The sequence below is a fragment of the Mustela putorius genome, unplaced genomic scaffold, assembly GCF_011764305.1.
Source record: "Mustela putorius furo isolate JIRA1106 unplaced genomic scaffold, ASM1176430v1.1 tig00003845_pilon_pilon_pilon, whole genome shotgun sequence".
NCBI classification, from domain to species: domain Eukaryota; kingdom Metazoa; phylum Chordata; class Mammalia; order Carnivora; family Mustelidae; genus Mustela; species Mustela putorius.
In genome coordinates, this window is record NW_025421998.1 from 18,313,864 (window position 1) to 18,326,515 (window position 12,652).

Genomic DNA, 12,652 nt, shown 5'->3' on the forward strand with positions numbered 1-12,652 from the left:
TAGGATGGAGCCCTGCCTCTGACTTGTACTCAGTGCGGAGGCTGCGTCATATTCTGTCTCTCCCTCTGCCCCTCCTGATAATGTTTTCTCTCTCTCTCAAACAAATAAATCTAAAAATATAAATAAGCCAAACAAACTTTTGGGCATAGGCAGAATAAATCAAAATCATAAGTTTGTCAAATGATGTTTTATATACCTACTAAAAATATGATATTTACTGCTTTTGATTCATTGACGTCTGGGTTACAGGCCCAGCCTGTGTTCACTGGGCACTCTGCTCACTTAAAATTTACTGTTTAAATTTCCTAATGTCCAAGATTCTTTCCCTGAATCTGTATTAATTTGAAAGATGGGAAGAAGAAAATTTTGTATTTTGAGCGACTTTACAGTATAAATTGACATGATGGAAAAACAGCACGCCTGTTTCTAATGTAATCAAAAGGAATTGAGACTAAATTTTAGAAGGCTTGTATATAGTGTTGTAAAACTTTAAGCAGTTTGATCAGTTTTTATATTCTCAAGATTGTCTAGCAAAGCAAAGTCATTTTTTTAACTACGGAAAGCTTTTACACACTCCCCCCCCCCCCCACACACACACACACACTCAGTTTTAGTTACTTTGTTGGGTTTGTATTTTCCCCTACAGGTTTTGGATATTTTGGGTAAGAAGTTCCCTGTTACTGAGAACGCAAAGGGCTACAAGTTGCTGCCACCCTATCTTAGAATTATTCAAGGGGATGGAGTAGATATTAATACCTTACAAGAGGTAAGTGTCTTATATTAAAAAGTTCTGATAAAGCATTCCTTAGAATTAAGCTCATCAGTTTGATAAATAGCACATTAATAACTTAAGTACCACTCTGATTCTTTTCATAAATGTTCATGATCATATATATTTTTTTTAATTTTCAGCATAACAGTATTCATTATTTTTGCACCACACCCAGTGCTCCATGCAATCCATGCCCTCTATAATACCCACCACCTGGTACCCCAACTTCCCACCCCCCCGCCACTTCAGACCCCTCAGATTGTTTTTCAGAGTCCATAGTCTCTCATGATTCACCTCCCCTTCCAATTTCCCCCAACTCCCTTCTCCTCTCTAACTCCCCATGTCCTCCATGCTATTTGTTATGCTCCACAATAAGTGAAACCATATGATAATTGACTCTCTCTGCTTGACTTATTTCACTCAGCATAATCTCTTCCAGCCCCGTCCATGTTGCTACAAAAGTTGGGTATTCGTCCTTTCTGATGGAGGCATAAAACTCCATAGTGTAAATGGTCCACATCTTCCTTATCCATTCATCCATTGAAGGGCATCTTGGTTCTTTCCACAGTTTGGCGACCGTGGCCATTGCTGCTATAAACATTGGGGTACAGATGGCCCTTCTTTTCACGACACATGATCATATATCTTCTAATTGCTTAAAATTTATAGACACAATTGATCCTTGAATAATGCAGGGGTTGGGGTGCCAATACCCCCTACACCCAGCACAGTCATAAATCCATATATAACTTTTGACTCCCCCAAAACTTAACTCCAAATAACCTGCTATTGACCAGAAACTTACCAATAGCATAAACAATCAATTAACACATATTTTGTCTATTCTATGTGTTATAAACTATATTCCTAGAATTAAGTAAGCTAGAGAAAAGAAAATATTAAGAAAATCATAAGGAAGAGAAAATGCAAGTCTAGACATGGCAGCCAGACCACACATACTACTCTGTCCTCATTGGGCATCCTTGATACTAAACTAAAGATGTGTCATTATGAAACAAGAAAATAGGCGCCTGTTACGGAACACTTCCTTGTATATATAAAGTGAAAAGTCTTGACATAGCTTGAACAGGTGTGTCTTTCTGGAATACAGTTACGAAATTCAGATGGTGTTAATATGTGCTTTCTCAAAAGAGTATAGAATGGTTTGTCACTTCTTCTAAATTAAGCATTGACTCTCATCACTATTGAGCCAAACAGTGTTCTTGTTATCTAAAACTTTTGCGTTTTTCTTCGAAAAAGCTTTTAAAGCACTACAACTTTAATACCTAAAATACTCCATAAAAATGAAGGCTGTCCCTGCTATCATGCTGTGCACGGTCTCCTGTCCTAAAGCACTGGTATTTTCATGTCCATCAGTCTCCAGTAGCACCCGCTTGTATAACACAAGTTACCAAAGGATTTTTCTGTTTCCAAGAATTTTTGGTGTGGTAAAAGTAAGGTCAATACCCAAATTATAAATAGTTTGTGTCCCAAAGATCCATTTAAGAGAAAACTATGGCATATAACAAACAGCGGTTCAGTGGTGACGTGCATTTGGAGTTCCAGAACAAAGTTTCTGAAAGAGCTCGCTTGCAGTTACAGAAATGAGCTCTCCCAAAATGCCTTACTTAAGAAAAGTGGAGACTCCCCAGACAACTCTTAAGACATTTGGTATGGGGAGGTTAGGGGCTTTCATGCAAAAAGGAAGGAAGACCTGAGTAGAGAGAGCTCAGCAGGCATTTTTAATTGTTGTTGTCTCCTTAGCTCAGCTAAATTAAAGGTTTCTTACTTGGTACCCCTTAAGAACTATTACCCATGCCTACATTTTAGCGAGTTTAGCAGGTGCTCTCACATGCATTTCTCCCCCTTTCACATGAAAAATCACAGGCTGGAAGGGGGCTGTGCCATTTTCAGAGAACCCATTAGTTCAGTGTTCTTCCATGGCTCACACCTGGCACTCAACTCTGCAAGTCCGCTTGTTCATCCGTGGGTTTGAACTTCCATGTAAAAACTGAAACTCTTCAGTTTTCTTTTTCTTTTTTTTCTTTATAAATTTTGAGAATGTATGTGCAATTTTTTTTTTTTAAGTTGAGAATTAGCTTTAAACTCGATGTATGTTTGTTTGTTTTAACTTACGAACAAGAAGTTAAATATCAAGACAGATACTCCTTGGCCTTCATGAAGCCTTGGTCAGAGATGAATCATCTGTGTTAATGCAGATGCACTTGTATGTTTTTTGACCTAAAGGGTAACACGTGCTTTCTTTGTCTTGAAGAGAGTCGAAATAAGTTTTCAGAAGCAAGGAAAGGAATTGTAGCAGTTTTGCTTTTGTACATCTACTAGATGCCTTAAATGTGACAAAATGAAAATTCTGTTTAACTTCACAAACAGCAGACTTCCCTCATTGTCAGCCTCACTCTTGAACTTTGCTTCCCTGTGACATCTTACGAAGTTGATACAACCCTGCTGTAGATTTCTGTGTACCAGAATCTACTTATTTAGGAAAAGAGGCAGAAACCTCTCTCGTGATAGACACAAAACCTTAAATGTTTTATCACCAGTTGTTTCTCATTCCCTCATTCCTTTCATTCCCCCCACCCTGACCACAGTCACAATGGCAACACTACACATGCAGGAGCTTGGAGTGAAATCCCTTCCTTTCACACTTTTTGAAGTGGGTAGGTTATTTAAAAGAGAAAATGTGGAATATAACTCTTTAGGCCTTACTCTTACCTCACCATGTATGGTGTTATGACTCTAGGATGTTTTTGTTCATCAGTATGACTCAGCAAAAATAACCTTCCTCTATCAGATTACTTAGTTTTTGTTTCTTAATCCTCTAGATTGTAGAAGGCATGAAGCAAAAAAAATGGAGTATTGAAAACATTGCCTTTGGTTCTGGTGGAGCTTTGCTACAGAAGTTAACGAGAGATCTCTTGAATTGTTCCTTCAAGTGTAGTTATGTTGTAACCAATGGCCTTGGGGTATGTACAACTTTTACTCCTGTGTTAGTAACTTCTGTGTCTTTTACATTGAATAACTGCATTCTACCAAAGGATATGATTCTAAACTCCTAATATGCTGTCATATACCACTGACCTTGACTCCAAACAAGGAAAGAAAAGAGGTTAAAAAAAAGATGTGACTTGGAGAGGAGGAAAAATAAGATTTGAGAGATGATGCAGGCCACTCATTTCCTACTGCTTCAGTATTCTACCTTTGAGTCAGAAAGCTGACCATTTTGAGTGGGAATGTCAGCTCACCTAGCCATCACATATTAAAGATAAGTGGCACTGTCCCGTGTTTGAGGAAGGTGGAGCATGAGGTTGGAGTTCAGATACCACAGTCCTGTTCTGATGGTCTTAAAACAGGAGAACCCAAGCTGCCCACTTCCGGGAGCTGAACAGCAATCGCCCTTGCTGGCCCTTCTAGCCCCTGAGAATCTGTAGATCCAAAGGTGGGAGTGGGGGTTACTAAGAACTCCTCAATACCTGGCTTGGCCCCCTGCTTTACTTCATTTCTGTCTGTCTTTGGAAAATTCTGAGGTTGATTGGCTACTTGCTTCTATTATATTGGCCTCCTACCTTTCTGATGTTTAAACTAACCTCTGTTCTCTTCGGGTTATCTAGGTCTTCTTTGCTTTTCACAGTAACATGGAATAGAGTAAAAAGTAACAAAAAGGAGAGGTTATCAAGTAATGGAATGGAAGCTTTTACCTTAGTAAAAATCCTAGTTCCCTTGCCACAGATTCTCTAATACAGTTGACATAGATTTTTTTTCAGTAGCATGCATGTGCTGTATTTGAATCCGTTTAAGGTAATCCAGAATATATAAGATCCCTTAAGGGTCACATGTTCACTTTAATGACTTCTTACAACTAGAGTAGTAGGTATCTCCAGTGGTAAGAAAGGATATTTAAGACTTTGGATTTTGTTCATACCTTATACCTGATACAACAGAGGACTCCGTTCTCCAACACAAGCTAGAGTGATGCTTCTAAAAGCCAGCTGTGGATTTGCTTAGTTATACCTATAAAATACCTAAGTTTTTTTTCTTGAATGGGAATTGAGTGAACATTCCTGATTAGTCTTATTTCTCTTTCTTCCAGATTAATGTCTTCAAGGACCCAGTTGCTGATCCCAACAAAAGATCCAAAAAAGGTCGATTATCTTTACACCGGACACCAGCAGGGAATTTTGTTACACTTGAGGAAGGAAAAGGAGACCTTGAAGAATATGGTCATGTATGTTCTCTATGCTGTTTTTTTTTTTTTAACAATAGGTTAGCTTTCCAAATTAAGAAAGGGGGCTTCTATGTTGTATTTTTAAATTATTTTCAGAACAGATTTTTTTCTTGAAGGACAAAGTACTTTTGTGATAAAGTGTACAAATGCTGACCTAGTCTACCAAAATAAGATGAAAACCAAGAAGGGGCTAGATTGTAAGTCAGTGTATACAGTGGGTGAAAAACTTTATAACATTCAAAAAAAAAAAAAGTTCTTCTACACAGTGACCCACAGGGTAGTGATTGATGAGCTTCAACAAGATTTTGTGTACATATTCTTACTTTTACTGCCAATTTAGCAGCAAATAATTTCTGAAGAGGAATAGCCAAAAATACTAAAGGAAGCTATTTATGTTATAGTAAAACTATGATACTTTTAATAAAGGAAGGGCTGTCTAAATTCTGAGATGTTGTTAAAGATAATTGCATTTTTTTTTTAAACTTAACAGAATCCAGTCAAGATGGTTTTCTTTAGTCTCATGTGATTCTCACAGCAATTCTGGGCTACAAAATGCAAATTATGTTATCTTAATGTAAGATGTGAAAAGGCCAAGACTGGATTCTGATGACATAATAACAATTGGTGAAACCTAGACTTAACCAAGTTCCCGGATTCAAATCAACCAAACCAGAAAAATTCCTAGTGTGCCGAAGTGGTCCATGTGCTGTAACAGTCTTTAACATGCAAAAGTACACTTGTATTTGTGAACTCAAAAGTTACAAAATTTATTTAAACCACTGGATTGAACAAACTTTTAGAGGGAAACTACTTATGAACATTCATATTCTCAGAAAAAAAAATACCAAAGAAAGTTTATACCATACATTATCACTATGGATTCTTAATACCATGTCAGATATTCTGCTTATAGAGTGTATTACTTTGACACTCTTAAGATTTTGAGGCAGAATATTTTTGTCTTTAAAAAGTATTTAGTCCCTAAGCTAATTTTTAGGTTTAGCCTGATGGTTTAGGGGTTTGGTAGCCTTCACTTAACTCTCCTAGCTACCAAGAGTTTGCTGAATTAGTGTTTCCAGATGGACTAGCATCACTTTAGACACAGTCCTAACTAAGATTTTAAAAAGGCACTGATTTTAAGAGTATGTACATGATACTGTAGAATGTTTGAGGCAATAGTCAGTTATAATCCTAAATGGCATTTTAATTTAAGACTAGGAAACCCCATTCTCTGATAGTACTTAACTTTATGAGAGAGAAGGTCATGCATCTCAATCTCAATGCGAAATTTAGGGTGTTTTAAAGAGAAACTGAAGGCAGGCAGATAGTTCCTTAGGGAGACCCAAGTGGTTTTACCAGACCCAAAAGAGGATTTAGTTTTAATTCTCAAGCCTTGTGACCTTTGCATAGATCAAATGGATTACATGTATCAGTTAGTTCTGGAATATACAGTTTTTAAATCAGCCACGGAGCATTCATCAAGAAATCAGTACTTTTTTGTTTCTGGGTTGGTTTCTTGTTTTTTTTTTAGGGGTTTTTGTTTGTCCAAAGTCCAAAACTCAGTGACTAGGAAATTTATCACATTCCAGGGTGGGTAGGTTTAATCAGTATTGAGTCTGTTGTCTAGGAACAGGGAAGGTCTGGCAGGCTTTTCTTGCTCACCGTCCATCATAATGATCAGCGACAGCAGGACTCTTCTGGCAGCCGAGCACCTTCCACCTGAAAGCATCGAGATGGATCGGCTAGGATGTTTTTGGATTTTCCTTCAAGGAAAACTTTTAAGAATATTTAGCTTCTTTTAAAGCTAAATATTTTTACATAGCGCTTTTAGATACTGCCAGGCTCTCTGCCTGCTCCACAAGCATTGCATATAAAGATATTTCATAATTTGAACACCATAAAACATCACTGTGTTTGACTAGTCAGTCTAATTCATCAAAGCATTAATGAAGTATTTTGCTTGATTGTTAATAAAACTTACATTTTTATGTTTACATAAAATATGAAAATATATTTACATTGTTTTATTTGTACAGGATCTCCTCCATACTGTCTTCAAGAATGGGAAGGTGACAAAAAGCTATTCATTTGATGAAATAAGAAAAAATGCAGAGCTGAATATCGAACTGGAAGTAGCACCTCATTAGGCTTTACGAGTGGGTGTGTGTGCTCGCCTGCGTGTGTGTGCGTACATGCATGCACGCACGCGGACACCTGTGTGTATGTAATAATGTTTATTGTACAGATGTGTGGGGGTTTCTTTGTGTTTTATGATACATTACAGCCAAATTATTTGTTGGTTTATGGACATACTGCCCTTTCGTTTTTTTTTTTTTTCCAGCGTTTAGGTGATCTCAAATTAGGAAATGCACTTAACCATGTAAAAGATTAATGCTAAGGCAAGCTTTTTAGGGCCCTTTGCCGATAGATAGTAATTCAATCTGGTATTGATCTTTTCACAAATAACAGAATCCAGAAACTTTTATATATAACTGAAGATCACATAAAACAGATTTGCATAAAATTATCATTGATTGCTTTATGTTTATATTTAACTTGTATTTTTGTACAAACAAGATTGTGTAAGATATATTTAAAGTTTCAGTGATTTAACAGTCTTTCCAACTTTTCATGATTTTTATGAGCACAGACTTTCAAGAAAATACTTGAAATAAATTACATTGCCTTTTGTCCATTAATCAGCAAATAAAACATGGCCTTAACAGAGCTGTTTATGTTATTGTACAATTTGAAAATTATGTCGGGACATACCCTATAGAATTACTAACCTCACTGCCCCTTGTAGAATATGTATTAATCGTTCTACATTAAAGAAAATAATGGTTCTTACTGGAATGTCTAGGCACTGTACAGTGATTATATACGTTGGTCATTGTATTGTACCAGTGAAATGCCAAATTTGAAGGCCTGTACTGCAGTTTTATATGTCAGATATTGCCTGTGGCTCTAACATGCACCTCAAGATTTTAAGGAGATGTTTTTAGAGAGAATTTCTGCTTCCACGATAGAATATATACATAAATGTAAAATATTAACAAAAGTGGAAGTAGTGTATTTTAAATTACACTTCTGAATTTATTTTTCCTATTCTATAGCTGATACGACTTAAATGAATTACTGGAATGGGTAGTGAGTGTACTTATTTTAAATGTTTTGATTCTGTTATATTCTGTTATATTTTTCATTAAGTTTTTTAAAAATTAAATTGGATATTAAATTGTATGGACATCATTTATTAATTTTAACCTGAATTCCTCAATAAATAATGCACAAGCAAGTTCTTAAATGAGGATAAATTAAAGCATGATGACATGAGTTTGAAGAGAAGAATCTTAACCAAGAGTAGTAAGTTGGCTACATTCAAAGTGTTCAACATCAAAAATGTTCTAGAGTGATTAACTGCTAGATTCTGAGTCAGTCATCACATCTGACAAGAGACCAGTTTTGTTTTAATGATTCTTGTCTATTTACGTCTGTTCTAAGGCAGGAGTTGGCCAACTGTGGCCAAGTTCAGACTGCTTTCTTTTTTATAATAAATACCTGTTGTCTATGACTGCTTTCTTGGGACAGTGCAGAAATCAAGTAGTTACATAGTGACCATATGACCCACAAAGCATGAAAAGTTTATTATCTGGCCCTTTGCAGAAAAAGTTTGTCGACCCCTGAGGTCTAAGAAAAGGAGTGTGTGCCTTGAAGTTTAAGAGAAATGTTGATTTCCAGGGACAGGAGGAAACTATGTTGATAAGGAGTTTGTCTTTCTTTTGTCCTTTCTGTTTTTATTTAAGAATCTGATCTTGGAAGACCAATTTTGAAAGCTTTACTAACATGACTTTAAATGTGAAATTTAAAAAACTGAAAAGCCATAAATCATTTGTCCTAAACAGTTACAAGAGAAAGGTATTTATCAGTAGAATAATGTCTCTTAAAAACATCATTAAAAAGAAGGTGGGTTTTGCAAATGATTCTAAACATTAGTTTATTGAAAATAATAAGCACTGTTCACTTTTATTAAGAGTTTTCATCCTGTAATGCCTAGTGGAAAATAATTTTAAGCTAATTCTTTTAAATGTATCTAAGCAAAAATTAGTATTAAAAACACAGCTTTCTTCACAGAATGTGCTAAGGGGCTTTTAGAGAATTAAAACACCATATTTATTACCAAATAACAACTTTGATAACCACCCATAATTTTGATTTTGTTTAAAACATTGGAATTATAGTACAGATAATATTCTTTGTGTTCTGTGAATCTCAGCAGTTTCAGAGTAGCTAGGGGATTTTATTTTCAGACATCCAGTGAATGCTAACATCTGTGCAGTAGTGCATGGCGTAGAAGGAGAGAGGTGGAATGATTAATTCTATTAGCCACTTGGAACTGAGTAGTCTGAATTTCTGTGACTAAGCACTTAATATTTGGCCATCCCCATTCTATGTGCTATGGTTGACATAGTTATCAACTAGAATTCTGCTGTGTGTGTCACCTTTAAATCAGCCTAACTCTTCCAGACAAAAGCAAATGGCATGTTTGGGTTTGCTTAAGTCATTAGATTTGCAGTTGACATCAGTTAATCCCTCTCAGTTTCATAATATCATGAAGCATTTGTATTTTAAATAGAAGATAGGAGTTCTGTGTTAAGACTCTTTATTTGTACTCTATACTTCAAGTCAAATGGTTTTAATGATTATCCCTTATTTCCTTTCTTGAAATAAATTGTTATGAAAATATTTTATAATGAAACTCATCTTGGAAAACTAGAAAGAGAAAAATGGCAAGGTAATTATTGTTCTGTTTGCCATAATTTAGAATTCAACACTTAAACAAGTATTTTGTAGTTTTACATTCCTTTTTAACCCATTCAGTGGAGAATGTCCAGCTTTTCTCCCAAGTTGTATGTTAATTATAATATGTATATTACAACATCAAAGATAAAACATGTAATAAACATGGAAATAAAGTTTAGCTCTATTAGTGAAATGTTAAATTTGACTGTGTGCTTCAAATAATGGCCATTTCCAGATTTACCCTCTTTTAGGTATTCCTCCAATTCAAAGAATTAGAAAATGAGAGACAGGCATTAGGGATGACTCCTCTATTTTCTGCCTTGTGTAGCTATCCGAATGGCAGTGCCTCTTACTAAAGACACTGGAGAGAGACCAGATTTGGGGGGAAAGGGCAGGCACAATTCCTAGGTTAAGATCTGAGATGCCATTGAGACATTTAAATGTGGATATTAGGTAGTTGAATTTACAGATTGGGGACAGGAGGATCTCCAGGTATGAATTTGATGTACAGCTGGTCATGAAAGACACAGGAAAGGGTACTTCTCTAGGGAGACAGACTATGCCCTGGCAAACCACATGCCAAATCCATCCTGTTTTTGTAAATGCAGTTTGATTGGAACAAGCCATGCACGTTAGTCTGATTATTGCCTATGGCTGCTCTCATGCTACAGTGGCAGAGCTGAGAAGTTGTGACAGACCTCAAGGCCTATGGAACCTAAAATAATTCACTTTATGGGCCTTTAAAGAAAAAATGTGCCAATCTCTGCTGGAGGGTATAAGGAAAGGAGGACCAAGGGCAAACCCAGAGGAACTCTAAAAATCTAAGTGGCAGAAGCTAAGCAGGCAAAGAAGACTGACAAGTAGCAGCTAAAGAGATGAGGGGAAAACCAGGAGGAGTAAAGGAAGGATGAAAGAAGGGAGTGTTTCTGCACGGTGTTGGAGATGTGCTGAGAGACCAAGTAGAGTGAGGGATGAAAAGCGTCAACTGCATTGAACCTGGAGATAACTAGCGGCTTCCCAGCATTCCCTGCACAGCGGCAGAGGCAGCACATGGCAGAAAGCCGCTACCTTGCAAAACTCTGAATTCTGGATGTAAAAAGGAAACAAGTGAGGCAACAGTTTGTCTTCCTTTCCCTTCTTAGCTACTGCTTTAATTCTGAAAAGGACTTGGGAAAGAGGGAGAAGTTGACGATAACAGAGCCAAAAGAAATCCGTGGGGGGCATGGGGTCCAAAACACTTGCCGTGATGGGACAGGTGCTCATGCAGGACATGGTTTTCGCTGTGAAGTCAGAGACCAAAGGAGATTGCGCTTTGGGAAAAGGAGGCTTTTAAATAGTTTTTGTGGAGAATACAGTGACCGGAGGCATAGTACGACTATAGCACAGTGTGGAGGACCCAACTGTTTGGTGACAACTTAAAAGTGAAAGTTGGCCTATTGCGATGCTTTTGTTCCCTTTCATAGTAGCACTCCGATGCCTGGGTACAGACACAGAGAACATGGAGATACTTAGTGTTTTGCCAGATGAGTTATGCTAAGTGAATAAGTGCCAAAATAATGTTCCTACATATCTAAACCAGAGAGGTAAGGACATGAGAGCTACCCAGAGCACTGGGAAGGTAGTAGGGAGCCCAATGGACAGTGTGCTAGCAGCTCTGGTCTACGTTGCTGGAACAGGCAGGTTTGGAAGAACAGGAAACACTAGTCTCAGTATGCTTGGATCAATGATCAGAGAGGAGCAAGTTCATGGTATAGTACTTTCCAGGGTATGACCTTGCAGTGGCTGAATGCAGAAGATCTTGAGACACAAAACAAGAACAGGAAAGATGGCAGATGTTGAGGTAGAAGAAAGCTGTATAAGGCACCAGCATGTTCCGTGAATGAAGGGAAGGGACCCAGAGGTCAGCAGGAGGCAGCAACAGTAGGTGGTATGAACCTCAAAGGGATCAGGCAGTGGAGACCACTGACCAAGGTCAGCCTGCGAGAGGAGGCGCTCAGCCTCCTCATGGTGTCCAAGCACATATGGACAAGGAGAGACAGACACAAAGCACTTAGTGTGTTGCCGGCTGTTTGATGACCTTTACCAGGCACTAGTCAATATCTGTTGACATAACGGAGGGAAGGAATAATCTCAATAAGAAATTTCTTGATTTTATTAGCATGCTATAAACACCCCTTCTGCTGACACAGGCCCAAGTGTTCGAGCCTTTATTGCATTTTTGAAATTGCTTGTTTTTAATGTTTCAAGATTTACATTTTGTTTAGTTCTTTTAAAAAGAGCAACCAAAGCATTCTGCAGCCAAATAAAACCAGTCACCTCACCTGTATTCAGGCTCTTCCCACTTCGTTTTAAATTACTATTTCATTTTATTTGAAGTTTCTCTAATTGTTATCTGTTCTTCAGAGACAAATCCATCTTTATTTGGTTCACAGTCATTTGTTCTATTAAAACTTCCCAAAAGTATTTGTTTAGGTCATTCCAACAAAGAAAAATATGTTCTTAAAAGGAATTTTAGAATCAGATTGCCAACTGCACCAAAATTTCTTTAACTAACATAGAAGTTGGCCTTGATAATCAGGAAATTTGCCTGTAGACTACCCCAGAGCAACTGAGCCTTCGCCTTATTGGTATAAAGACTCTTGGTGACTTAACTTAGTATTCGTGGGCACATGAGGCTTTTACCACATTTCAGGGCTTGTGCTGTTCTTTTGGTGAGCAGTAGAAACTACCAGTTGACTTTTCTACTGGCTTATAGCATAGTTTGCAGAAAAAAGGCAATTTTGGTTTACAATGATTTATATTCATCCCAGAGAAATGAAGCATTATTCTTGGTT

General features: G+C 37.2%; 1 protein-coding gene across 1 annotated transcript in view; it reads left to right on the plus strand.

The window, feature by feature from the left end:
• NAMPT (nicotinamide phosphoribosyltransferase) overlaps positions 1 to 10,018 on the plus strand; it is a 40,650-nt gene extending 30,632 nt beyond the window's left edge. Inside the window, exons 8-11 of the mRNA XM_045089671.1 lie at positions 647 to 766; positions 3,616 to 3,756; positions 4,881 to 5,015; positions 7,052 to 10,018. Coding sequence (XP_044945606.1) covers positions 647 to 766; positions 3,616 to 3,756; positions 4,881 to 5,015; positions 7,052 to 7,162 — 507 coding nt within the window. The 3' untranslated portion in view covers positions 7,163 to 10,018. The remainder of the gene's footprint in view (positions 1 to 646; positions 767 to 3,615; positions 3,757 to 4,880; positions 5,016 to 7,051) is intronic.
• The last annotated feature ends 2,634 nt before the right edge of the window (positions 10,019 to 12,652 follow it).